The sequence below is a fragment of the Acomys minous genome (assembly GCF_964271855.1).
Source record: "Acomys minous genome assembly, chromosome: 1".
NCBI classification, from domain to species: domain Eukaryota; kingdom Metazoa; phylum Chordata; class Mammalia; order Rodentia; family Muridae; genus Acomys; species Acomys minous.
The window spans coordinates 81,739,727-81,766,454 of NC_140483.1; the positions used below are offsets into that span (position 1 = coordinate 81,739,727).

Below are 26,728 nucleotides of genomic sequence, written 5' to 3' on the forward strand. Positions count from 1 at the left end.
ACTTCAATGTAGGATACTTTGATAATCTCTAGTGTTCCTAAAGTTAGAGATGAATTATATTAAGTCCAGACATCACTGTAAACAATAGTGGGATACTGTTCTTCATTCTATTTGGAAGTTGCATCAGCATGGTACCAAATCTGCTTTCACTGTTTTCTCTCTTTTTAACTTCACAGTTTTGACAGAGGTTTGATTTTAACCATATTATTTTAAAACATGATAGGTTACCAGATACAAGGTATGGTAGGTACATAGTAGGATATAAAATTGAGGTAGTAATCAGAGATTGCCTAGGTTTTTCATTTCAGCAAGCACATGCTAACAGTTAGTGGTTCTTGCTAAGTACTATTTGTGTTAAGATAAACCACAGCCTGTGGTTAGTTACATTAGGAAACAAAGACTGTCTTGAGTACTAGGGATGTACCTCAGTGCTAGAGCACTTGCCCACTATGTCCTAAACCCTCAGGTGATCCCCTACATAACACACACAAAACACACACACAATTTCTGGCCTACATTTGCTATTTTAAAAATGAGAAATAATTAGTTAATTTTTAAACTTAAAAGAATCCTTCCTCATTTGGAAGTCAATTTTTAGCCCTTTTTTCACTGTATTCTTTTAGATTTGCAGTTTGTTTCCCAAAGTTATACTTACTCTGTTTGACTTTAGTGGGTATCCTAGTTCATGTCTGTTAGTTACTGGTACTTTTGTTGTGATAAAGGGTATAGCCAAATGCAGCTGGGGAGGGAAGAGTTTATTTGACTCACATGCCCCAGTCATAGTCCATCTTTGAGGGAAACCAAGGCAGGAACTGAAGCAGAGACCATGGAGGAATCCTGCTTACAGGCTTGCTCTCCATGGCCTGTTCAGCTTTATGCAATCCAGGATCACCTTTTGATGGTTGGCACTCCACACTCTGGGCTGGACCCTTCTCATGGAATTAGTCAAGAAATGCCCCACAGACTTGCCTGTAGGCAGTCTGATGAGATAGTTTTATTAATTGAGTTTCCTTTTTCCTAGATGACTCTAGCTTGTGTCGAGTTAACCAAAAACTAAACAAAGAGGGGGCGGGGCATGAAATTCTATTCTAACTTGATTTGATGTAGTCCAGGCTTCCTTCTGGGCCTTTGGATATGTCCAGAACCTATTTGTCTTTGACTTAACATCCTTTTTGACAGTTTGACCTTAACTTCTATGTTTATTTGCTGGGGACTATTCATATTCCAATTAGTTAAACATGCAAAATTTTTAACTCTAGCAAGTTTGTTTGTTTCTTTATAAAAATTATTAAAGTAAGTAAGTAAGGCTTGAAATGTTAATAATTTAGTTTTAATCACAAACTAGAGCTGTTTCCAGTACACTGATCTATTTCAGTAGCTGGAGTTTTCACCACTGGCTATTGCGAACATAATTCTTGGAAAACATTTTTTTTCCATCAGAAAGGTAACTGTTTTGGTGGTCTGTATTTAACTGTGTATAGCCACCATTCATAGAAACTAAAATTGGTAATGTAAATTTTAATAAAATATAAATCAGGACCAAATAATGAAATTTTTTATGGTAGTAAAAATAATTTATAGATCAGAGTACTAAGGATACTAACTATCCTCGGTACTTGAGGCTGTTAAACTTAATTTATAGCCAGTATGATTGAAGAAGTGAATTTTCTATGCTACTTAAATTTTTATTTAAATGTAAATAATGATGTGGCTACTGGGTACCATATTGGACAGCACTATCAAAGTTAAATAATGATAATAGTCTTTGGCCTCATATCATTTAAGATCATAATCATGGATGTGTTTAATAAATGATAACTTCAACTAATATAGTTTTATAAGTAGAATCTATTGCCCTCGTGTGGTAATCATTTCTAATTAAAGAATTAAGGCATTTAGTTCTACTTAGTTGTTTGGGAATTCATTATCCATGTTTTTTCTCTGTAGGAAGAGGACCGAAAGTTGCTAGTTGGCTTCTTGGAAGACGTGATGACGCTGCTTTCACTGTCTCATGCTCCTCTTGACAGCCTGAAGGCTTCTTTTGTGGAACTTGGGTAAAAAAAAAAAATAGCTAGTAGGTTTTTCTTTAAAGACATATCAAAGAAAAAGACATAAGACTCAGGAAACTGAGACTCCATCAAGGAAGGGACTCTCCTGAGTGCCAGCAGTAGGAAGTCGTCCCACTCTAAGTGTAAAGGAGATGAAAGGAGCACCCATGCAGATTGAAGCAAGGCGTGCTTTCCAGAGGGGGAGGGCTAGCCTAGCACATGCCTCAGCTGCTAGGGGAGAAAATAGTCTAAGGTGCAGGAAAAATTTCTTAAGGAATATAATTTTTCAAAATGGATTTATGAAATGAATGTTGTTATAAGCCTAATCGCACAGTTGTCTTTAAGAGTTAAGGTTTTACATTTTGAGTTGGTCTGTGTTTTGCTTCTTAGAGTGTTCTTAGATATTTTGTAGTCAATGTGTTGTGATTTTTTAAATTAGAAAATGGTACAGACTAAAATTTTCTTTTGAAGCTGGTAGAAAACTTTGATCAAGTGCAGGTTTTTGAGGCCGGCGGGGATTGTTTGCTTCATTTGGTTTTGTTTTTCAAGGCAGGGTTTCTCTGTGTAGCTCTAGCTGTGCTGGACTCATTTTGTAGACCAGGCTGGGCTCAAACTCACAGAGCTCTGCTTGCCTCTGCCTGCAGAGTGCTGAGATTAAAAATATGCACCACCACTGCCTACCTTCAAGTGCAGATTTTTAAAAATGGTTTCCCAAAAGTGAAGGATCCTCAATTTCGCCGGTATCATGGATTCCTTACTCAGCTCCCTGTGGTGTTTTGAGCCTCTCTAATCACAAGTTATAGTTACTGAAGTATTTATATCTCAGCCACTCTTTCTTTGTGGTTCTAGAAAGTAAATCTGGATCCCTATACATGCCAGACAAATGTTCTCCTGCTGAGCCTCTCTTTCCACCCCCCACCCCCACCCCCAGTTTGTAGCGACACAGTCTCACTTGGTTGTCCAGCCTTGAGTTTGTTGTATAGCTCAGGCTGCACTTAAACTGTTTATCCTCCTGCCTACCCTCCTCCTCAGCTAGATACAGGCCAGGGCCACATGGAGGGTCACTTACTAGTGACACCACCTTCACACTCCAGCCACATGACGGTTCAGTTTTATTGCTCACCCAGTTTCTAATAAGCCTTGGCTACATTGTGCAGACTGGCCTGCAGTTTACAATCCTTTTGACTATCACTTCCTAAGTTCTATATATAGGGATGTGCCACCATTCCTGTTTATATTTGTAATTTTAGTTTTTATGCTATTAAATAGTTCAGAATTTCTGTCACAATTACAGATGCTTAGAAAAGTATACTTCTGAATATGATTTACAGTTATATAAAGCAACTTGTGGGATCTTAGCTATGATGTAATAAATTGCATTTCATTTGTGTTCTGCCAGTGTTTTATCATTAATACACATACATGTGATAAATGTATATACACATAGTGATTTTTCAATGCAGAAGTTAGGCATGTGGCTTAGGTCTTACTGTTGTCATTTTTCCTGCAGTGCCAACCCAGCCTATCATGAGCTGTTGCTGACTGTTTTGTGGTATGGTGTTGTTCATACTTCTGCACTAGTCAGGTGTACTGCTGCTAGGATGTTTGAGGTATGGTACCTCTTGTTTCCATTTGTGATCCATTTTGGAAAAGAAAAAGATTTAAGTTTTAAGTATCATGTATATGTGTGTGCATATATACTTATTTATTTATGACATTGAATGCTATCTAGTTGTGCACTGTGTGATGGCGCAGAACTTTAGCTTTGGCAAGTTGAAGAATGTTTTCTAGCCTTACTGGTTCTTTAAATGTTGTTCTTAGTTTCATTTCTCTTTTAAACCTTATTTGAATTCCATCCTATTAAATCTTTGTGATTATCCTTTCCTACTTACTGAAGTAAAAAATTTCTCAAGCTAAAACAATATAATGTATTGCTCAAGTTGTAGTACTCTGTGGTAGTATTAAGTTACAATTACTTGCAACTATAGTATTCCTTCACATACTGTATCTGGAGCAGTCATTGACTGCCCATATTGTTTACAATATGGAAAGTGTTGTATAATGTACCTAGCACATTCTGCCATAGACATAAGTTCTTACTTTGAGAACTTGGAGTCCTCCATTGGTTTACTGTTAGAATATAGCCAGGCGGCCTGGGTTCAGTTTCCAGCTCTTCTGTCAACTTTGCTAACAACCTGGACAGAGTTGAGCTTGTCTGCATATTAGTTTCCTCATCTAAAAATGAAGATAATGATTTTTTTTAAAAGTATTCTATTCAAATGGTTTTTGTTAATTCTCAGGATTTAGTACTGTAAAGCTTTTCAAGTGGTGTCAAACATATGAGCTATAAAAATTGTTAATTGTCATGTCACTTTTTTCTAATTTGTGCTATTAACTTCACAAAACAATAAAACTATATAAGAAATATATACTTATCTAAGCTAAAATTGTCCCTTTATGCCTATCTTTCTATTTTTTAATTTTTATTTTTAAAAACCTTTTTTCACAGACTATTCTTCCTCTTCCCCAGCTCCTTCTAGACCTTCCTCACCTCTCACATGTCCAGTTTCATGTTCTTTCTGTCTCCCTCAAAAACAATTTTAAAAAGCCAATAAAAACTGAAAACCAAAACATACAAGAAAGGAAATGCAGAAGAAAAAAAGGTCAATAAGACAAGAAAAATACCAAAACAAAATAGAACAAAACAGAAAGAGTTCCGAAAAGAACAGTCTCTTTTGTGTTGACCAGCTCCTCCCGGGCAGGGTCGAGGAAACGGGTTGTCCCCTCTCCCAGCAGTAGCAACTGCAGGTAGCTTCTTGGTTAGGGGGTAGAACTTAAAATGTTTTTAAGATAAATTAATTCAAATCTTCCTAAAATTTAAGAATTTCTCTAAATTTAATATATATTGTGATTAGAAAGATAGAATACTTGATAACCCTAAAATATTTGCTTTATTTAGTTTTCAATAATTATCTAAATTAGATAGATCAAACCTGAATAAAATTCTCTTGACCAGGAAGTTGAAAGTTTTGTCCTATTTTATTTTTAAGAAGATCTATAACCAAGAGTTATTTGTCAGCTAGATGTGGTGGTGCACCACTTTAATCCCAGCACTTGGGCGGCAGAAGCAGGAGGAACTTTTAGTTCAAGGCCAACATGGTCTACAAAGTGAGTCCAGGGTAGCCAAGGTTGTACAGAGAAACCCTGTCTTCAAAAAACAAAACAAAACAAAAAGTTATTCATATAATCACTGCCAGTGTAATTTTTTTTTAAAATCTGTACAAATTCTTTCTTGGTATAAATAACTTTGATTACTTGCTGTGCTGAAAATAGGGCATTACCATGAAAGATGCTTTCTTCATTCCTCTCTTAAAAGAAAAATGTGTCCTTTCAAAAAACCTTCATTAATACATTCCTCATGCAATTTTACTCTAAGACCTAAAAGCATACTTCTTTCTTCTAACCACTAGTTTCTAAAAATGAATGTATCTCATGTGGATGGAAATACTTTAAACAAATAAACATAGCCTGCCCCTTTTCATGTTTGGTTTTGTGTGCCTGCCTAGTTTTTGTGGTGTTGTTGTTAACAGACTTTTGGTTTCTTTGCTTGCTATTGGTCCTTGTCTAAACACTGTACCTATATCCATGTCCTTTTGTTTGATTATGAACTTCTGAGCCTAGTTTGACAGGAATTTAGAGTGTTTTTTTTTTCAAATTAATTATTAATTTAAAGAGTACTAGGTGGACAGATTAGCAACTGGGCTGTAGTTTACTGTTATTGAGGTATATTTTTATTGATACAGGCTGAGTAATATTATACCCTATTCAATTAAACTGAGTTATCAGTAGTAGAAATTGATGTTCTTTTTTTGACAGTGATTTTTATTTGGGAAAAATAATCTACCAAAAATCATATTTGATTCATGAGATTTCTTTTATATATTTTAGAATCATGCCTGCTTCTCTCAAAATGAGCAAGTTAGAAATAAAAACATAAAATATAATGGGCATTTAAGATAACTTTTTTCAGACTGGAGAGATGACTCAGAGGTTAAGAGCACTGCCTGCTTTTCCAAAGATCCTAAGTTCAATTCCCAGCAATCACGTGGTGGCTCACAACCATCTATAATGAGATCTGATACCCTCTTCTGTCATGTACACACACATGTAGACAGAAAACTATATGTAATAAATAAATAAATCTTTAAAAAAAACTTTTCTTTTATAAAAGTGATGTTAAGGGCTGTGGTGAGATGTGGTTCAGTTAGTAGAGAGCTTGCTTTGCGTGCGCAGGGTTCTGTGTTCTTTCCCAGAAACACACAAGATTAGGTGTGCTGGCACAGAACTCATGCAACTGGATCCAAAGTTTATGGTCATCCTCCGAGGACTGGGGCAGCCATCCAGGGCTGCCTGAGAGCCTATCTCTAAAGTGAAGTAACAGGATAAAATAATAGAAGTTAGAAATGAATATACCAGGAACTTAGTTTGAAATACTTCCTGAAATTTAACACAAACCTAGCTTCATTCTTAGATAGCAGAACACGGAGAAACCCAATGGGATTCTATTGGTCTCCATGTTAAACAAGAGACCACATTTTACCTTTTGAAGTAGAAGATGGATGTGATTCTTTTCTAGGGACAACTCAGTGAGTTTAGTGTTAGTGTCAAATTAGTAAAAAGAACATCACTTTTAATCGTGAGGTAAATGAACTATACTATTAGATTTTAGTTCAAAGAAGGGACTGGCATCAGTTAAGACAGATAAGAATGAGTCAGTTCATTGTCTGTTCTATGTTTGTCTCTAAAACCGTAAACAAATGCACTTCATTTCTACAAGTCTCAGTTTCATATGCTGAAACTTTAAATAATATTTGTATTGGCCTCACCAGACATAAAGATCAAAGGGTACAGTATATAAAATGGCTAGCAGTTGATAACTCTTAAATTTATTTACTAATTTTCTAGGTTTTTTAAAAGCACCTTAAGTATCCTTTGAAGGGATAGACTCAAGATAGCAGGCATCAAGATAGGCCTTGCTGATCAAACTTAGGATACAAAAAATTGGAACTCCTTATCCTATTTCTTCCTACCTGAATTCAGTAACACTAATATAATAACAAAACATCTTTTGTCATTTTGCTCCTACCTAATTATGAAGACATTTAATATATTGTTTCAGATGCTGAAATCGATTCTGGAATGAGTGGGTTGATAATGGTAACAGATTATTGCAGAATTAAATATCTTCACATAGTATCAACTAAGCTTCTCATATTTTATAAGAGGAGCGCCAGCATATGCACAGTGGTGATTTTTGAAATAAAGTCCATGGGAGCTCTGATCCTCTGTGAGATCTACTACTAATGAACAGATGGATTGGGATTTAGTACTAATGTGTGCTTACATTCTGAATAGGGGGGTTGTCTTCAGTAATCTTTATAAAAACAAAATGTATACTACACTCTTTTTTTTTTTTTTACACAATAAGCATTTGGTTACTAACCAAAGTATTTTAATGACTGAGAGACAAATTGACTCTGTTCATCATATTTACTTTAAAAATTATGTAAACTTGAGCCAGGCGTGGTTGCGCACGTCTTTAATCCTAGCACTCAGGAGGCGGAGGCAGGCGGATCATTGTGAATTCGAGGCCAGTCTGGTTTACAGAGCGAGTCCAGGACAGCCAAGGCTACACAGAGAGAACCTGTTGCAAAAAAACAAAAAAAGAAAAAAAAATTATGTAAAAAATTCCAAATCATGTATTATTGAGTAGTCATTATAACAACTCATCTCTTATATGCATACCCTTTGTGCAGTATTTCTTGATTGAAAATTAGTGTACACTGGTCCTTTGCGTTACGTGAGAAACTCAGCATTTTCAGATGAGGAAACTAGTTTCAAGAGATTTTACAGTTTATCTAAGGCTCCATGGCTAATAGTAGAGGAGAGCTGGAATTTGAACCTAGAGCTGATGTGCAGGTCTGACACTACAGAATATTCTGCTGCGTTATATGTCTGTAACTCAGATGATGAGACTGTGTGAGGACAGGATGGGCATTTTACTATGTGGACTTTAACAGCCGCATGTTGGAACAATCAGAAGCAGTTTAGTGATGGCTATGAACCATTAAAGTTTGTTTTTGAAAAAGTATATTTGTGCTTTGTTCAGCATAATAAAATCTTACCCAATTGACTTTTAAGCATTTTAACTAAGCTGGGCACAGTGGCTCATGCCTGTAATCCCAGCACTCTCAGAGGCAGAAGCAGGTGGATTTCTGTGAAGTCAAGGCCAGTCTGGTCTACAAAGTGAGTCCAGGACAGCCAGGGTACTGTCTAAAAAAAAACCAAAATAAATAATTAATTAATTAAAATAAAAAATAATAATTTAACTAATTATATTATTAATACAGTATACATTTACATGCCTTTAATCCCAGCGAGAGGGAAACAAAAGCAAAGGGAAGTTCAAGGCCAGTCTGGTCTACACTGAGTTCCAGGACAGCCAGAGCTACATAGTGAGACCTTGTCTCAAAAAAAAAAAAAAAAAAAAGAAAACAGAAAATAAATTTCTCCTTATATTGCATTTTAATTGAAGATGGAAATTGAATGTTGTCTTTGACCTAAAGAATAAACTGCCTGCGTCCAGTTAGTGACAAGCTTCTTTCTGTGGACTGCTAGGCATTTAAGCTATCTTTCTCCTAAGCCTTCTCTGCTTTGGTAAGCACTCTAGTAGCAGTATTTGCTTAGCTTCTAATTTTGGTTTTGCTTTTTTGTTTTCTCTCTTTCTCTTGGTTGTTCCTTTCTTCCTCCCGTGGCACACTGTTTGCTTTCCATGCACCACCTGTGAATACCCCCTGTGCTGACCACTCAGCTGTTGGTGAAGGGAGTGAATGAGACTCTGGTAGCTCAGAGGGTTGTTCCTGCTCTCATTACTCTCTCCAGTGACCCTGAAATGTAAGTGTTGTCCCTGCCTTCCATGTCCAGCATTCCTTTCCAAATGTGCCTGTTGAGAAATAACCATCATGCTGTTAACAATCACTGAAGAATCATCTGAAAATAGTAACATTGGGCTAGAAGCTTATTTGACTTTAAACCCTATCACGCTGCTATTAGTGTTTTACGTCAACCTCACAACAAGCCTACTTTGGAGGCCATATAGTAGAAGAAAAAAGTTTTAGCATTGGTACTCAATAAGCACTTTCAAAACGAAAACATGCTGATGGACTATTTCTTCCAAGCCAAGAAAGGATGCTCTGCTAATCTCACTAACAGGTTGTTACCAGTGAGTGTAGTAGCATGCACCAAGAACTTAACATTTTAATGTCTCACATGGATGACTAAAACAAGAAAGGCCAGTGAGTCTGCCTGCCCATCCTCAGTCACAGCTAACCCAGTTCTCATTCCAGTTTACCAAACCATTTTTTATTGCATGTTGACTGGTTTACAGCTGACTCTTCGAGGCATGAGTGAAGCATTAGTTGACAAGCTGGTTGCTCCGGCCCTTGTTACCTTGTCCAGTGATCCTGAATTGTGAGTTCACAGACTGCGACCCTGAGTTGTCCTGCCTGTCTTATTGAGCATTCTTCTTAGTCTGCTCTTTAAAAGTTTAACTGTCACTGCTAGAGACTAATGTGGAATTTCTACCTTGTGCTTATTTTGATACATATATTAATGATAATCATATTGTCTCTCAGACAAGTCTCAGTCTCTTTCCCTTTTGATTTCTAACAGCTCTGTCAGGATTGCTACAATACCAGCATTTGGCACTATTATGGAAACAGTTATTCAGAGAGAGGTAGGAAATAGATGTTCGTATATTACCTCTGTGCCAGTAGTGATGGCAGATTTCTGATGATGTACCTGAAGGTGGGGTCAGGGAGCATGATGACTTCTGTGGCTTTTCTTAGTTAATTACTGACCAGGTGATATTTAAAGCACCAAAGCCTAAACTAATTGTTTATTCTAAGAAAGTGTTCCATTCATGTATTAGTCTTCTTATTTAAAAATTTAAGTAAATCATGCAATCTTTTTTTTTAATCTTTTTTTAGACCCAAACTCACTGAATAGCCTTGGCTGATCTAATACCCCCGTATGTAGACCAAACTGACCTTGAATTCACAGAGATCTGCCTGTTTCTGCCTCCCTAGTGCTGGGATTAAAGATGTGCACCACCATGCCCAGCATACATTTTTGATTGCTAGTTTGGAGGCTATTTTGTCATAAAGCATTAGGAAAACAAAGCTATCTTGCTTTTCCAATGAAGTAGAAAGGATATCTGATCTGTATCCTGATAGCTATCATGGACAGTATGTTGTAAAAACCCATCATGGGTTTGTAGATCTTGTGGCTTCGACCACTGTAAATCCTGACTTACCTACTTCAGTTATTTAGCAAGTTTTTACTCCACAAAGGTTATCTTGATTCTGAACCTGTGGTTTGATTTCAAGGCTTTTATAGTCTATGCATTACTGCAACAATAACTATAACACACTTCTCAAGGTACTAGAGAGGTGGCTCAGTGGTTAAGAGCACTTGCTGCTCTAGCAAAGAATCTGGGTTTGGGTCCCAGCACCCACATGGAGGCTCATAACCATCCATAACTCCAGTTTCAAGGAATAAGGTGCCCTCTTCTGGCTTCTCCGGGCACCAGGTGCACACATGGTGCATATACATAATGTGTACATGCAAAATACTCATACACATAAAACAAATATCCCTAAACACTTGTCAAGATAAGTATCAGCTTTTTTTTCTTTTTGTCATATTGAACATATATTTAATACAAATGAAAAATACCTAGTGGAATAAAAAATAAATGCTTTGTGGACATTACTTACCAAAAAATAAAAGAGTCAATGGAATTTCATTGTCAGAAAGATTATTAAAATTAAAATTTTAAGAATAGAAAGAATATTTTCTCCCTTTTTTGCTCTCTACATATTTCACTGACAAAGGAAAAAAAAAGGACGTATCTTTCTGCAATGTTTGCAGTCTTGGCAGAATTTCAACATGGTCTTAAATCCTAAAATAAATTGTCTTTTAGGGAAATGTGAGTAAAATGTAAGTCATCCATGACTCACTGCTTTCAAGAGGTACTTACACTGTGATTTGAGAATTATAACTGAGATACAAAAGTCAGAAACTTATCAACTTTTCCTTGCATAGTTTTTTTCATTTGTTTTTAAATTTTTGTCAGGTGTGTTTGTATTGTTAACCTAAATTAAGAATTACTGCGCAAACAGAAAGTGAGAGCTTTTCTGAGTAAGAAAATTTCACTATCATGGCTTTGCAGCATGAATCCACTACCAAAGGCCATTTTTAATCTGTTTACTGTTCACCCGAACAGCACTCCTTCATTTTAATATTCTGTGTCTGATTTCAAGTTGCTGGAAAGAGTGAAGATGCAGTTGGCGTCTTTCCTAGAAGACCCTCAGTACCAAGATCAGCATTCTTTGCATACAGAGGTCATCAAAACATTTGGCAGAGTCGGGCCTAATGCAGAACCCCGGTTCCGAGATGAATGTAAGTCCCCTTCCTACCTGTCCCTACATTGTTCCATCACAGACAGGAGCTTGCCTGGGTGTCAAAGCCTTGCTGCTCTGTTTCTTGTGTTGTAAATTCTTCTCTGGAACTGATTGCTGTTGTGTTCCAAACAGCAGCTATAAAGCACTAAGGGTAGCTCTCCACCTTAAGAGACTTTGTAGACTTTCTTAATCAAAAATTTTAAGTGTGTTTGTGCTCCTGGCCACATTCTGAGTTATCTCACTGGCATGTCATCGTGCTAGTACACTGCTTTGCTTTACTCTTCAGTGTTTTGATCTAAACAATGATCTGCTGACTCACTTTCTCTAGTTTCTACATCCTCCCTTTACTGTGGCCCGAGGCCTTTATAGTAGTTTCTTGGGTGGCATCAGATCATTACTCCAAAAGTATATTTGTTATCACTGTGATACTTTATAGTCCTATTAGTTTTAGCAATTTGGTCATAAGGTTGGACACTTAAGTCAATTTGGTTTCTACCGTAAAATTACATTCTCTAGCCAGATTAATATTATATTTTTCTTACCAGTTTTAACATCAGAATGGTTAACAAAAAAATATTAGGTTATTTGAACTACCATGTCCAAAAGGTTTGTTGACAGCATGGGCACTTACCAATACAATCATCAGAATCTCTGTTCATTGGGTGAGTGTAGTCATAAGTAGCCAACCAAGAGAAAAAGATCTCTCTCTTGCGTATGATCCTAGTCAGAGCTCTGAAGGTGGGTTGCCATAATTGACACAGTAGTTTCTTTGAGGGAGAGAAAATAACTCCTGGCTCCCAGTAAAGGAATATGCTAACTAGTAATGGGTCTTTGGCTTATGTCACACCGTTTCGTCCCCTGTAGAGCACCATGTAACCTGTTTACATATACTAATAAGGAGATTTGGAAGAAGAAAGCATCTGGACTGTCATGAGCATGGAGTGGAGCAGGTTATTTTCAGGGATCCGTAGAGGCTTTGTCCTTAAGAATGCTAGGTTACTTCTCAGAGCAAACACTATCTGCACTTCAATGTCTCTTTTTAGACTTTTAAGACCTTCTAAAAGTAGACTTAAGATGTGATAGTTTTATTCATTCAATCGATGCCTACCTATTAAATATGTAATAATTGTATTATAGAAAAGAAAGGAATTTTTTTTCTTCTCCCAGTAGTTAAAAAGAACAAAGATAAACTCAAGGAAAACCTGAGTTGAATGGATCTAGTGCTCTTAACTCTCGCTAACCCTTAGTCCCCTTCTTAAGAATATTGTTGTTAGCTGGGCTTTGGTGGGTCATGCTTTTAATCCTACCAGAGGCAGGGGCAGAGGCGTCTCTGTGAGTTCAAGGACAGCCTGATCTACAGAGTGAGGCCAGGGCAGCCAGGGCTCTGTTATACAAAGAAACTCCAGCTCAAAAAACCAATAGATATAGATACAGATATATGTATAGTTTTAAGTCTGGTTTAGGGTTTTTTGTTTTGTTGTTTGTTGATTTTGTTCCTTCCTGCTTCCTCTCCCAGCACCCTTGTAAGAGGGTTCCCATAGCCTAGGTAGGCCTAGATGCTTCTGCCTCTGTGGTGCTGGGATTATATGTGTGAGCCCACATGCCCACGTTGCCCACTTTGACAAGGTTCCCTCAAAATGAGCTTTGTTAGTTGTTTTGCTGGGGATTTTGTCATCACTAAGTGATTAGCATGAAAATTGCTCTTACAGCCTTTGAGTACTTAGCAAACAGTTCTTCCAGAAGACATGCATTTATATCACAGTCTCAGTGTAAATAGGAAAGAGGTCACTATAGTTGCCAGAGGGTTGATTTATCTGACCAAGCAAGAATAGAAAAGGATCAGATGAATGGTCTCTGATTCTGAAGCCATGTCTGCAAAAAGCTGGTTTTTCCTGGGAGCCTATGCTCAATTTTTAAGTAATCTGGTACATCTGGTATAGTTGCTGCTGCTCACTTGCTTACTGTTTCCTAAGCCATTGCTTTTATTTAGTAGCAATGGTAATATTTTCATAAGGAAACTTAAGTGTAGGAACATAGCATAGTACATATAAGCCATGTGTCTTGGTTCATTTGTTTATTGTTTTCTAAATGGGAGATTGGGAAGTGTGGTGAGATCACCCATAAACAATTCTCAGAACTGGATAGTAGCTGTAGTGTTACAGTCTCTCAAATCATAAATCACTTATTTGGAAAACCATACATTCTTGCCTTATAAGAAAGAGCATAATTATATGTTGTAATATATGAGGGTTATGTATAATGTGATTGGGATAAAATGTAACAATTTCTTTTTTTTTCCCTCTTTCAGTTGTTATACCACATTTACATAAATTAGCCTTGGTGAACAACTTACAAATTGTGGATTCAAAAAGACTGGACATTGCAACCCATCTTTTTGAGGCCTACAGTGCACTGTCCTGTTGTTGTATCCTTGCTGTGTTAAGCTATATTTGCTGATATAACCCACCATTCAGTAAACTCAGCTGTAAAAAATAAGTAGACTTTTTGGAAGTTTTGATTCAGCTTGCCGCATCTATTTTACTCTGCCTATATCATAACTTTTAAAGGTAAATCTTAATCCTCTGTTTAATTTTATAATTTTAAAGCTTTGATGAGTTTCCTACCCTGAGCTTTTCTGTACAACTAGAAATGCGGGGCAGAATGGATTTAAGCTTTCATGTTCTAGTATTTGATTTTGTAGTGAATGTTTAACTTATGATAACTTAGAATACTATGAGATTACTGTACATTCTCTAGAGAAGTGTAGTGCCCGCATAGTAGTGGTCTCTAGTAACAGAACTGGGAGTAAAACAGAGATCTTCAAAACCCATATCAACCACTAGATTATAAATGATTAAACCAAGACAACTTCTCCTTTCCATAGCTCAAAGCAAAGCTGAACTGGAACAAAGAACTATTGAACATTCTCTATACTGTGTTTACTAAAATAAAAGTAGGAAGGAAATGAAGACAGGCCAAGTGAACTCTAGCCTCTGGCTCACAATAAAAGACAGGAGAGTTCAAGAAAAGGAACTAAGAGCTTGGGAAGGATGGAAGGCGGAGTTCTCAGTAGAACCATGAAAGCACATGCTAGACAAATAGAGAATTTTCATTATGGCAAAGAAGGAAAGAAGGAAGAAAGAAAGTAATTAAGCTTCCTAGTGATTTGTAGAGAAAAGCAGATGCCAGGAAGAGTTTGAGAATACTGTGTTATATGCGAGGTCACAGTCCTCAGCAGAGGGGACAGGTCATTTCAAATAAGATAAATGTGTTCTAGAGTGCCACAGACATTCATTAGTGTTGGATTTTTTTTTTTTAACTAGAATATAACCATGGAAGGTTGCTTTTGTTCAGAATAATTTAAGTTAGAAAAACTGTGTTGGGGAACTGTGTGTCCCTGTGGATGTATTAAAACTTAGAAAGTAGAGTGCACTGCTAAGGTCATTTATTTTGAGGATTGGTCACAAATGATTGATTTATATGGTTGACATTAGCCATGCTTTGTATAATAAAGATTATACAATAAGCGGGAATCTAATATTTTAGCTTGATAACTTAAGTGTTCATATCCTTTATAAGTGTTATTCCACTAAAAGCAGAAGTTGCTGTCACTCCTGATTCATCTTGCTGGATTTTCAACTTAAGAGAACATAGAGGAAGCAGATGAGGAACTACTGTTCTGAGTTAGCAAGGAAGAATCTTCATATGGAGAAGTGACAGGACCCTGGCAGGGGAGCTATAATGGCGAGAGAATTAGTAGCTCAACTATGAAGGTTTTTGTTAGAAGTTAAGCAAAAACTCATGTGTGGTGGGCGCCTCAAGGAAAAGTCTAAGGACAAGTTTAACTCTGTAGAACAGAATTTCTAAATAAGCAATGAACATAGAATTGTATACAGAGAAAGTATCAAGTATTTAACTGTGTACAAACTACTGCTGGAATCGGATAAAAAAGTCCCTTGCCAGGACAGGAAGGAGAAGAGCCTTTTAGAGTAGCCCAACTGTACTTGAGTCAAGAGTGCAGCTTTTAACTGAGTCTCATTGCCCGGGTCTGTTCCTTAAGACATGGCTTCCTTTCAGACCAACATGGGAAACTTACCTGTTACATGAGGCCTACTAATGCATGCTGTGACATTCTTGAAATGTTCAGAGAGTAGATGGCTTGGGGAGATGAGAAAATGTGAGAAGGTGTGTGTGCGGAGGAGAGATGAGTGAACGCATGGTGGTGCACATGGAGGGCAGAAGTTAATGCTGGATGATAAGTATTTTAAAGGAAGTTATGTAGAAGGAAGGTCACAGACTGTGTATATAAGGGACAGAGACGGGTTTTGTTTATAAGGAAACTTTATTATTGAGCTATCTAAAATGTGAGAGTGTGTCTTATAAAGTTCTTGGTCAGAGGTATTTGACCGCTTACCACTAAGGTAGAGTCAACTTTAATATCAGACAAGACTGAGTGGCATGCATATTTCCAGTCATTGAAAGAGTGTTGATTTTATGAAGAAAAAATAGGCCCAATGGTGAATTAAAAGAATAACTTCACTGTTTTCTGTAAGTATGGCCATCATGAGCCTCTGTGCCCATGTTTTATTATATCACCTTCTACTAATCCAAAGGTCACCCACAGTTACATCTTGAGGTACTTTCCCAGTATCTAGAAAACAAGTCTGTATAATAATTAGGCTGCAGCCCTCTGTATCTTGTATATAATTAAAGTGTAAGTGTGTGTGTGTGTGTGTGTGTGTGAGAGAGAGAGAGAGAGAGAGAGAGAGAGAGAGAGAGAGAGAGAGAGAGGAGAGAGAGAGCGCACAGATACAGGGATATATGTGACACTGCACACACACATGTGGAGGTCAGAGATCAACTTTGCAGAGTTGGTTCTCTCCCACCTTCATGCCCTGTCAGGGATAGACATCAGGTCACCTCAGGCTGTGTAACAAGTGCTTCCGCTCACTGAGCCATCTCACAGGCCCCATGTATATTTTTAATACCTATTTAATAAGTTACGCATTCATTATAGGAGCTTTGTTTATGAGCATTGTAACTATTTTCAAGGAAGTATAACATATTTCATTCCTTTTTTCCTTAATGAAGTTCACTATAATGTTTTTTTAATTAGGCCAGTTTCAGAAAAGAACTCATTGTCTTCTTTTTTCACCCAAATGATGATATATTACACATGAGCTAGAATAAGAATATGCCTAAATTGATGTGAATTAATAAGATGAATTATTTTCTTGAGAAATGTACCTGTTTTCCAATTTTTTTGAATGTGAAGATAATCAACTAAAACTCAAAGATGCCCAGGGCCTAAAGTACTCTGAATGCACAGCAAAGGCTCTGTTGTCTGATTCATTCTGGACCAACAAAAAGTCATCTTATCAGGTGTCAAAACAAAACAAATACCTATGTGACTGGAAAGATGACTTGGTTTAGACCACTGGCTACTCTTACAGACGATCTGTATTCAAGTACCAGCCATTTGTGACTCAAGTTCCATGGGATCTGATATCCCTTTCTGGCTTCTGCAGACACACAAGTGATACACAGATACATCCAGGCCAAAAAAAACAAAAAAACAAAAAAACAAAAAAAAACCCCATACATCAAATAATATTTAACTTAAAAAAAAAGAAAAAAGAAACCAAGAAAAAAATATGTACATCATAGACAAGTTATTTTAACCTAAAATATACAAATGTCATTGGCCTGTCGCTTACATGATGGTCTACTGGGTAGCATCACCCTCAGATAAACCACATCCATAGTGCATAGTGGGTCTTTAAAGAGGATCCAGAACCATTTCTGATAATGAATAAAGAGCTTTTTTCTAAATTTTTATATACTCCTAATCTTTTGCAATTGTCTTACACATAACACTTAAAAAGTAGTGTTATGAGCAACTTGCCTCTGTCAGTTTTTTACATAGCTTTCAGCTTAGCCATCATGACAATATTTTCAAGTGTGCAAGTACATGTGCTCATGTGAAGGACAGAGGTCAGCTCAGGTATTGTTCCTCAGGAACTGCCCACCTTATTTTTGAAGACAGTGCTTCTCACAGGTTTCCTCCCTCTTTACCTCCGCGGTGATAGGATTGCAGGCACACCATTGCACCACAATTTGAGGTTCAAGCTCAGGTCCCTATACTTACACAGAGGCACTTGAACCTTTTCTCTACCACACTGGAAATGTTTTCTTACCTTTCATATTTAGAATTTACTTAATTTAACAGTAGATTACATAATTGAATGTTCATAGTAATTATCTTATTTATATATCATTTAATTAAGTTGTGGAATGTTCGAGTAACAAGTAACACCAACATAAATATTTGTGTGAAGGAAGACTGACTCCTGCACATTCGCTGTACCTAGACACTATCTAAAAGTCCTCTTTCTATGTGATGTCCTCTGTTGACTTAGTTCGGTTTTTTCCTTTTCCTTAACTACCTTCCCATAGTCATTTCAGAGGATTTAATGGTAAATCACTTTTTACCTGGCCTTAGATGTTTACGGACTGACATGGAACATCTATCTCCAGAGCATGAGGTAAGTGCCCGTGACTGGCAGCGCCAGGGTCATGGGATTTAACATCTCTCTCTACACACTCTCTTCTCCCTGAGGGAGGCTAGATTATGACAGCCATACTTAACACTCTTTAAGTCTGCACAGCATTATTTTGTGACTGCATTTCCTAGTTGTAATACTTCATCCGGTTCTTCAGCATCTTTGAGCCTCTCTAGCTCTCTAAAGTAGAGATAACACACTCTCACTTGATACAAGAGAGTTGAATAGAAATGTCTGGAATATTTCTTCACGTCTGTTCACCCCTTTTCCTGCCTATCACTTGTTTCTAACTCTGTCATCCAGTTCTAATTCTCCCCAGCATTCTGTGCCTACTCGTGACTTTCAGACTGTTGGCACATAGGCCTACTTGCATGTCAGAGCCTTGGCCCAGCCTCTTTACAGGGTCCCTAACACTTCATCATCTTCATGTTTTCGGACTGGTTTAGACTGTCGTTTATAGTATTTGATAATGTTTGTTATGTTTCACTAACATGGCTTTTCTAATCAGGTTATTCTAAGTTCCATGATAAAAGAATGTGAACAAAAAGTAGAAAACAAGACTGTCCAAGAGCCTCAAGGGTAAGATGCATATTCTTTTTAAGGCTTCTGACTAACCTCATTTTCTCTGTCTTAAAAGTTGCTATCCATGGCTATAATGTTTTCATTTGTGTTATTTTGTAATCACTCATTTGTTGGCACACACCTTTAATCCTAGTACTCTGGAGGCAAAGGAGACAGATCTCTGTGAGTTCAAGGCCAGCCTGAGCTACATAGTAAGACCCTGTCTCAAAAAACACAAACAAAGTCAGCTCTTTTTCAACTTTTGAGCCAAATCATGAGAACCAAAAATGAGAAATGGTGACTTTTAAGATTGTACTTTCCTCTCAATATTCTGATGCAGGTGTGTGTGTGTGTGTGTGTGTGTGTGTGTGTGTGTGTGTGTGTGTGTGTGTGTGTCTCACACGTGAGGATCCGAGGACGGCTTGCAGGAGTCAGTACTCTCTTTCTACCATGTGTGTCCTGAGGACTGAACTTGACTTGTGAGGCCGGAGGTGTCTCTGTTTCTGAGTCATCTCTCCAGTCCCCAGCCTGTCTAGGAATCTTTTTGTTTCAAGGCTTCCACAGACATTTCTGGAATTGTGCCACTGAATTAAGCTTATCAGTCAAATAAATAGTACCTATAAATTTGTGACATGAGTTTCAACTGTGGAGGTGTTATAGCTAAGCCAAATAGAATTCAAAGATTCAGTGAATTTTGGATTCGAGTTAGAATGTGAATGCAGATGTCTAAGAGTAATACTGAACATTCAAATTGGGGATAATTTACATATGGGTTACATATACTATTGTTTTCAATGAAGACTTAAGGTCTTCAACAACTAATCATAAATAAATTTCAAACACATTTCCTTTGAGGCTGTCTACCAGAAAAGTTTCATCCAATCAGTCTTGAGTGCTTGCACATACAAATAGATACACACACACACACACACTCACTTTATGCTCCTCCCTGAAGCCAGTACACAGAAGATTCTTCCCTCTGTAAGGTACTAGAAAGTTTTCTTAACTTTCTAGAAAGAGAGGTTCCCCACACACACCAACCTTATCCATGGCTCTGCCTCCTGGGTGCTGGGATTGCATGGACACCACCATGTTCATTTAAAACACAATTTAATTCTAAAATTATGCAAGGTGAGCACTTGCAGCTTGCCACACACTGCCCGTGATTTGTTCACACCCAGTTCCTTATTTAATCCTCAGGACGCTTTACAGCAGAAAGTGCAAGCTGTATTCTGTAGACAAGGAAACTGAATCTAAAGTAAGATCTAAAGCATCTTGATCAAAACCACAAAACAGTAAGCTGGGCTTCCTGTCTACTGCAGGACATTTGCTGGGGCACTAAAAAATGTGCCTGATCAGGGTTCTCTTCCTGTTAAGCAGTGTGATAAATAAGCAATCTTCAGCAGTCATTCAGATTGTGGTAGCTCCCTGCACACTAGGCTGCTGAAAAAGAGAAAAAGAAGAAATTAATTTGAAATCTTTTTATTATAATGAATGTAGCTAGTTACTCAGAACACACACACACACAAAAAAAAATGAATAGGGTTGTTATCTTGGTGCAGATTTCACTGTGATTTAATTTACTCATTTGGGAAATAAGTAGTATCTATGTTCCAGACTTGTAGGAATTGAATGAATGATAGAGTTAAAAGAAGAACCACACAAGGGCAGGAGAATAGCTCAGTCACTAAGTGCCTGCGGTGCCAGCATGAGAGTGGCCTAAGTTCAATCCTCAGAACTCTGGGGTTGTAGATTTGAGGGGTTTTGTTTTTTTCTTGTTTTGTTTTTTAGGCCAGGGTAGTACATTCTTATAATTCAAGTTCTTAGGCTTTGTGTCCAGCCAGCCTCACCAAAGTAGTAAGGCCCAGGCCAGTGAGAGATCTGTCTAAAAAATTAAATAAAATAAAGATGGACAGCTCCTAAGGAAGAAAACAGGAAGACAAAAGAATAACCATTACAGTACTGACATTTGTAGCGTGTTCTTATGCGCCTCCCACTATAGTAAGCAGTTTGCACTTGTGTAATCCCAGTAGCCCTCTGAGGCATGGCCCCGTTGTATAAACAACTTCCTCAAGGCCTCACAGCTGGAAAGGAAGCAGAGCCTAGATTCTGTCCTGGTCCATGTGTGCTCATAACTGCTGTTGCTTCTGCTTTCCATGTAAAATATCAAACCTAACATAATACGTAAAAATTCTCATCACTAATCTTCCTTTCCTTCGTGGGGTATAATGGTATCTCAGTAACAGATGAAAACCTAGAGAGCCTCCAGGGTGGCTCGGGAGGTGAAGGCACCTACCACCATGCCTGATACCACCTTCCACGCAGTGGAAGGAGAGAGCCACAAGGTCTCTGCTATCCATACATGCTGTGTCCTAAATTTTTAGTTGCTTCACATTCATTTCTAAATTTTCTTTATAGCTCAATGTCAATTGCTGCAAGTTTAGTGAGCGAAGACACAAAGACCAAGTTTTTGAACAAAATGGGCCAGCTGACGACATCAGGTGCCATGCTGGCCAATGTGTTTCAGAGAAAGAAGTAGAGCAGAAGGAAGCTCTGGTGAACACTAAGATGGACCTCAAACAGACTGGCTCCTTGTACTTGAAGTGCTTACCTTTTTATTTCCTGAGTTTATGTTCTTGTGTTATAATTTTACCCTAACCTCCAAAGATATTTGCACTGCTTTCAATTATTGCTGTGTATCTGTTGGTTTGGGATTTATAACTGTGGTGATAGAAACTTGATTTAATGGTCTGTACCAAGTCCCTATTCTATGTTCTTTGTTTTGAGAATAACTTTTATATATATATATATTATAAATATGTATAGTGAAGAGGGTTTTTTTTGTTTTGTTTTTTAATTTTTATTTTTGGATGGGATATTCACAAATATCTGTATTATACTCTAAGCTATTATAATGGTACTTAAAATAATGTAAATTTAAAGTCATTGTTATAAAATAATAAAAGTGGAGATTACTTAAGTATTTAAATTATGAAAGAATAATGCAGACTTTTTATTATTTCTTAACTGACTAGAAAGAGCCACCAGCATTACTCTGTGCCTTTTGGACTTGAGTTTGTGTGTTCTGTAGGAATTACATGCATTCCTTTTACACAGTATCTAAGGCTGCTGTGGTGAGTGTGAATGGCAGATCCTACAGTAAGTAGATAATGATGAGACTTACAGCATTTCACATTTCCCTTGAAAACCCTTTACAGGATGTTTAGCCTCCCAAACTTCCTGAGGAAAGTCAGCACTGAAGAATGGCAGAGTAGCCAGCATGAATTTCACAAGATACGTGTTGGATTTAAATGCCCCAAAATAAATATACTAAAAAGAGCTAATAATTTGTCCCCAAGTTGAAATATACAAGAAAATATAATTTTAGTCTGAAATTTAACACCTACTTCCTGTAACACATTTTGGGATGTTTTCTGATTATTTGAATTTTGCCATTTACCTTTTCTTTAATGTTTCTTTTTTAACATACATTTATATTATTACACATAAGTAAAATGAACTACATACAGTGGGAAGAACCATGAGACAATCAGGAATTATATAAATGTTACATTCATGGTGATTTGGCTATTTGTATTTGGCAAACTTGAAGTAAACATCTTTCCTATCCTGTTGGGTCTAAATTTCTGAATGGAGATTAATATCTATCATATTGCATCTCCATTAACCTAAAACATCTATCTTGATCTAAACACATCTTAACCTCAAACCCACTAAGCTTAATTGAAAGAATAAACAATCTGGTCTTCAAACCCATCAGAGACTTAAGAAGGCATAAAACTTAAATACCTGAGTGAACCCATAGTGCAGGTTAGCAGCTTCCAAAATGAAAAAATGACAGAGACAGTAAACTGTCTCAGTTTACCTTTTTATCCTGTCTGAGAAGTGCTAAAAAGTTTAGGACACTGGGGGTTCCTTTTTCCCTTCTAAACTGAAAGTGATGTTGGTTAAGTTGTTACTCCGGTAGTCACTACATGGTCCCTTAAACTCAGTGGCTGTACCCATTGGTGTGCTTTATATAGTCTTATGTTGATAGGCATGCCCATTGGAATTGGACAGTGTCCACACTGTGACACACACAGAGAGGTGGGAAGAGAGCTGCCTATAGCAAAGAGGTGACTGGGTTAAGGGGTTAGTGTGAGGCCTTACACAGTTGATCCGTATAGATGATTCTCATTTGTTGTATAAACTGGCTTTAATACACTTGTATTTCATGCACTTCCTGGGAAAGCTAGCTTTTCCACGGTCAAAGTGTGTTAGGCAAAGCCGTTTACTTCTTTTACCTTTAATGAAATTACTGAGTGGTCTTTCTGAACTGGTGGATTTTAGGCATTCCTGAGAAATTGAAAGTGGCTACCTTTCGTGTCAAAATGTTGATCTGTTATAAATAAAATGTTTTGCATACTTGTTTTCATTGTGTATTTTGTTTTCATTTTTGAAACACTGTGTTCATACAAAAATAAATCATTTATTCATAAAAAATACACTGTTGTTTTAGAATCCCAAGAATCAGAACAGATGACAAAAATCTGCAGAATACCTATGTGGCATCGTGTGTCCAGCCTAATGTTATCCTTCTATAGTCTTTAAGTCATTCTTAGATTGCTCACAGTGCCTAGTATAATGCAAATGCAGTGTTAATTATAATATTTGGGGTAAGGAAGTAATTTCCTTTAATATGTTATTAGTTTTTTTGAAAATTTCATGTCAACTGTTTTGATCATATGTACCCCCAAAGTCCTCCTAGATCCATCCCCCCTTTTCTATCCTCCCAACTTTGTGGGAGTTTTTTGTTTCATTGGTTGGTTGGTTGGTGGTGGTAGTGTTTGGGTTTGGTTTGGGTTTGTTTTTTTTTTTTCCGGTTTATTTGTTACAGCTTTGTTTTAATAAACCCATCAGGTCCAATTTGTGCTGCCATACAATCTTGTGTGTGTAACTTTCCCTGGAGTGTGGTCTTCTTACCAGGGACTACACTTTTAAATATAATTGTTGTTTACTACAGAAAATGTAGCTGCTTGATATACACAGTTTTTCTGAACATTTTTCAATTCATAGTTTTGAAATTCATGAGTAGAGAGAGTCAACTAATGTATTTGTTGTATTAATGGATCGATACATTTTAAAAATAATGGGTTTGGGGGATGTCGTTTTCTTTTGTTTTAGTGGAAAAGACCTGTCAAGCCATGAAGTATATCTCAAGTAAGAGTCTTTCATTCTTTTAGCTGTTTTATCTATCATTAAGATTTAACATTAAATTGGGCTCAATGGCGCACAGCTGTAATCCCAGCACTGGAGGAGGCAGAGACAAGCGTATCTCTGAGTTCTGGGCCAGCCTGGTCTACAAAGCAAGTCAGGACAGCCAAGGCTACACAGAAACCCTGTCTCAAAAAACGAAAGAATGAGGGAGGGAGAGAAGAAAGAAAAAGAGGGAAAGAACCAAAACACTTAACATGATTGGGGTGTATGAACTCTACAGATGATAGTCATTGGTTTTAAGTTCTTTCAGAACACAGGAAACAGTTGAATAGTAGGAATACCCATCTCTATATACAAGTTCTTGATGTAAGTAAGATTTTCAATTGCTTCAATCACATATGTGGTTCAGTAATGACAAGCCTAACACATATCACAGTCCCTGTGTGCCTAGTCTGCAGAGGCAGTAAACAGACTCACCAAGCCTCTACTGGGCAAGGAGGAACTGTTCTCTCTAGAATGATTGCCTACTTTGGCTTCTTTTAGTTGACATTTTGCCTAAAACTAGCAAAAGTAGGCATTGGCTATTTGGGGTTGGTCTAGTGCTATATGTATTCAGATGCTAACTGCTAGACCCTGAGATCTGGTCACAGTCGAGGTGAGTGCATATGCATGTACACTGAACAGTGTTGTGTAAACTTTGCTCACCAATTATCTCTGACTGGTTAATAAAGACAGTTTGGACAGCCTGTGAATGGGCAGAAGAGCATTAATTGGGCCTTCAGTTCCTGGGCTTGGAGTCTCACATAGAGATCATGGGGAAAAAAAGAAAAAGGAAAAAAAAAAGGAAGATGGAGAGAGAGGAGGTGGCCTGATCTAGCCCAGACAAGATGAATATTGCAAGTAACTTGGGGAGTGTGGCTGGGAAGTAACAGACTAGCTTAGAAAATCAGTATTGACCTGCACAGTTACTGTGCTAACACTTGTTAAATAAATCAATAGGTCTGTCTCGATTATTTGGCAACTATTCAGGTTAGAAAAGTCTTCTAGAATTAATAAATCTTCAACATTATTTTTCTGCATGGAACAGGAAGAGAGAAGAACCCTAAGTGTGGGGAGCATAAGGTGACATGAAGACCAGCACAGGCAGAGTTGGGGTACCCAGAGAGGGGCTGACAGGAGCCGCTGAATGAATGGTGGGTAGAAACAATAGTGAAGCAACACAGCCTGAGGTCAATTGTAACTGTTTTATGTTTGTTAAACCTGTCATGTCTGAGAGTTGTGGGTAAAAACAGAAGGGGATAATGAGGCAGGAGGGAAGGCAGGACAGTGGCATCACTCAGGCAAATAGTGTTCCAAGAAAGGGCTCCTCGGCTGCGTCCATGGCTACTGAAGCCTGGCAAGAGTCGCTAATAATGTCAGTGGCTGAAGGGAACTGGTGGGAAACAAGTGGAGTGGGCATATGCAAAGAGAGTCGTTAAGGTAGCTGACAGTGTTTCAAGAAATTTTGGCCTGAACAGGAGCGAAAGTATGGTGCTGTGGTGCCCTGAGGCTGATAAGAATGCTGCAGCAGTCAGGGACAGTAACTGAAGCTGAGACCCCTGAGAAAGTACTGAGACTCAGCCAGCACACAGATGGAGGCACTGTACTGTTGTGATGGAGAGAGCGCTAAGAGACCAGACACTTGCAGGTGAGTGATGGGAAGGTTAGGGGGTTTCCACATAATACCTCCCATTTTGTCACTGAAGTGTGAAGCACACATTAGCTTGCCTGTCCTATAGGAAATATTGGAAGTTTGAGGTTTTTTTGGTTGTTTGGTTTGGTTTGGTTTGGTTTTTCAAGACAGGGTTTCTCTGTGTATGCTTGGCTTTGTAGACCAAGCTGGCCTTGAACTCACAGCGATCCATCTGCCTCTGCCTCCCAAGTGCTGGGATTAAAGGCGTGCGCCACCACTGCCCGGCTGAGAAATAATTTTAAAATAATCAACTTTGAGAATTATGGAAAAAACTGTAGGCCAGCCAAGCAATATTTTGAGCCCACTTGAAAATAAGAATTATGAATTTTATTATTTTTAATTTTCTTATTATGATTTATTCACATTACTTCCCGATTGTTATCCCTTTGCTCTTATCTTCCTGTTCCCACCCTTCCTCCCTCCCGCTTTCATCCTATTCCCCTCCCCTAGACCTGTGACAGAAGGGGACCTTCTCCCCCACCATATGACCACAGCCTATCAGGTCTCATCTGGGTAGCCTACTTCCCCTTCCTCTGTGTGCCTCCACTCCAGACCTTCCCACCCAGGGAAAGTATCAAATCAAGAAGCACCAGAGTTCATGTCAGAGGCCGTTCCCACTCTCCCACAACCGTAGAGAATGAGCTATCCATTGGCCAGATCTGAACAGAAGGTCTAGGTTTACTTCATGTATTGGCCTTGGTTGGGTCCAGCTCTGTAGGTCTTGATGGTTTCCTTGTGGGAGTCCTGAACCCTCTGAGTCTTTCCATCCCCCCATTCTTCCATCCCACTCTCAGAGCTCCACCCAGAGTTCAGCAGCAAGTCCCAGCATCTTTCCCAATCCCCCACCCACCATCTGACCTCAGCCTATCAAGTCTCATCAGGATAGCCCGCCTCTCCTTTCTCTGTGTGCCTGCCAGACCACCCTGCGAAGGGGCACTGTTTAAATCATGGTCACCAGAGTTTGTGTCAGAGGCAGTCCCCGGCCTCACCACCACATGTAGAATTAGTTGTCTGAAAAGGGGGTCTAGGTTTTCTGCTTGCTATGTCCTTAGTTGCTGCATCAGTTTGTGCAGGTCTCCCTGG

At 38.0% G+C, this 26,728-nt stretch overlaps 1 protein-coding gene across 7 annotated transcripts in view; it reads left to right on the top strand.

Annotated features, from left to right (window-relative positions):
* The window catches only part of RELCH (RAB11 binding and LisH domain, coiled-coil and HEAT repeat containing), an 83,349-nt gene extending 60,223 nt beyond the window's left edge, over positions 1 to 23,126 (top strand). For 5 of the 7 annotated variants that reach the window (XM_084786939.1, XM_084786941.1, XM_084786942.1 and 2 more), the window contains 9 exons: positions 1,948 to 2,054; positions 3,559 to 3,658; positions 8,920 to 9,002; positions 9,780 to 9,843; positions 11,432 to 11,570; positions 13,881 to 13,997; positions 18,029 to 18,117; positions 18,644 to 18,714; positions 21,115 to 23,126. In XM_084786939.1, coding sequence (XP_084643065.1) covers positions 1,948 to 2,054; positions 3,559 to 3,658; positions 8,920 to 9,002; positions 9,780 to 9,843; positions 11,432 to 11,570; positions 13,881 to 13,997; positions 18,029 to 18,117; positions 18,644 to 18,714; positions 21,115 to 21,235 — 891 coding nt within the window. In that variant the 3' untranslated portion in view covers positions 21,236 to 23,126. Of the gene's footprint in view, positions 1 to 1,947; positions 2,055 to 3,558; positions 3,659 to 8,919; positions 9,003 to 9,495; positions 9,579 to 9,779; positions 9,844 to 11,431; positions 11,571 to 13,880; positions 13,998 to 18,028; positions 18,118 to 18,643; positions 18,715 to 21,114 lie in introns of those variants that run through there. The other 2 variants (XM_084786940.1, XR_014780222.1) reach the window with 2 other exon arrangements.
* Positions 23,127 to 26,728: the final 3,602 nt, after the last annotated feature.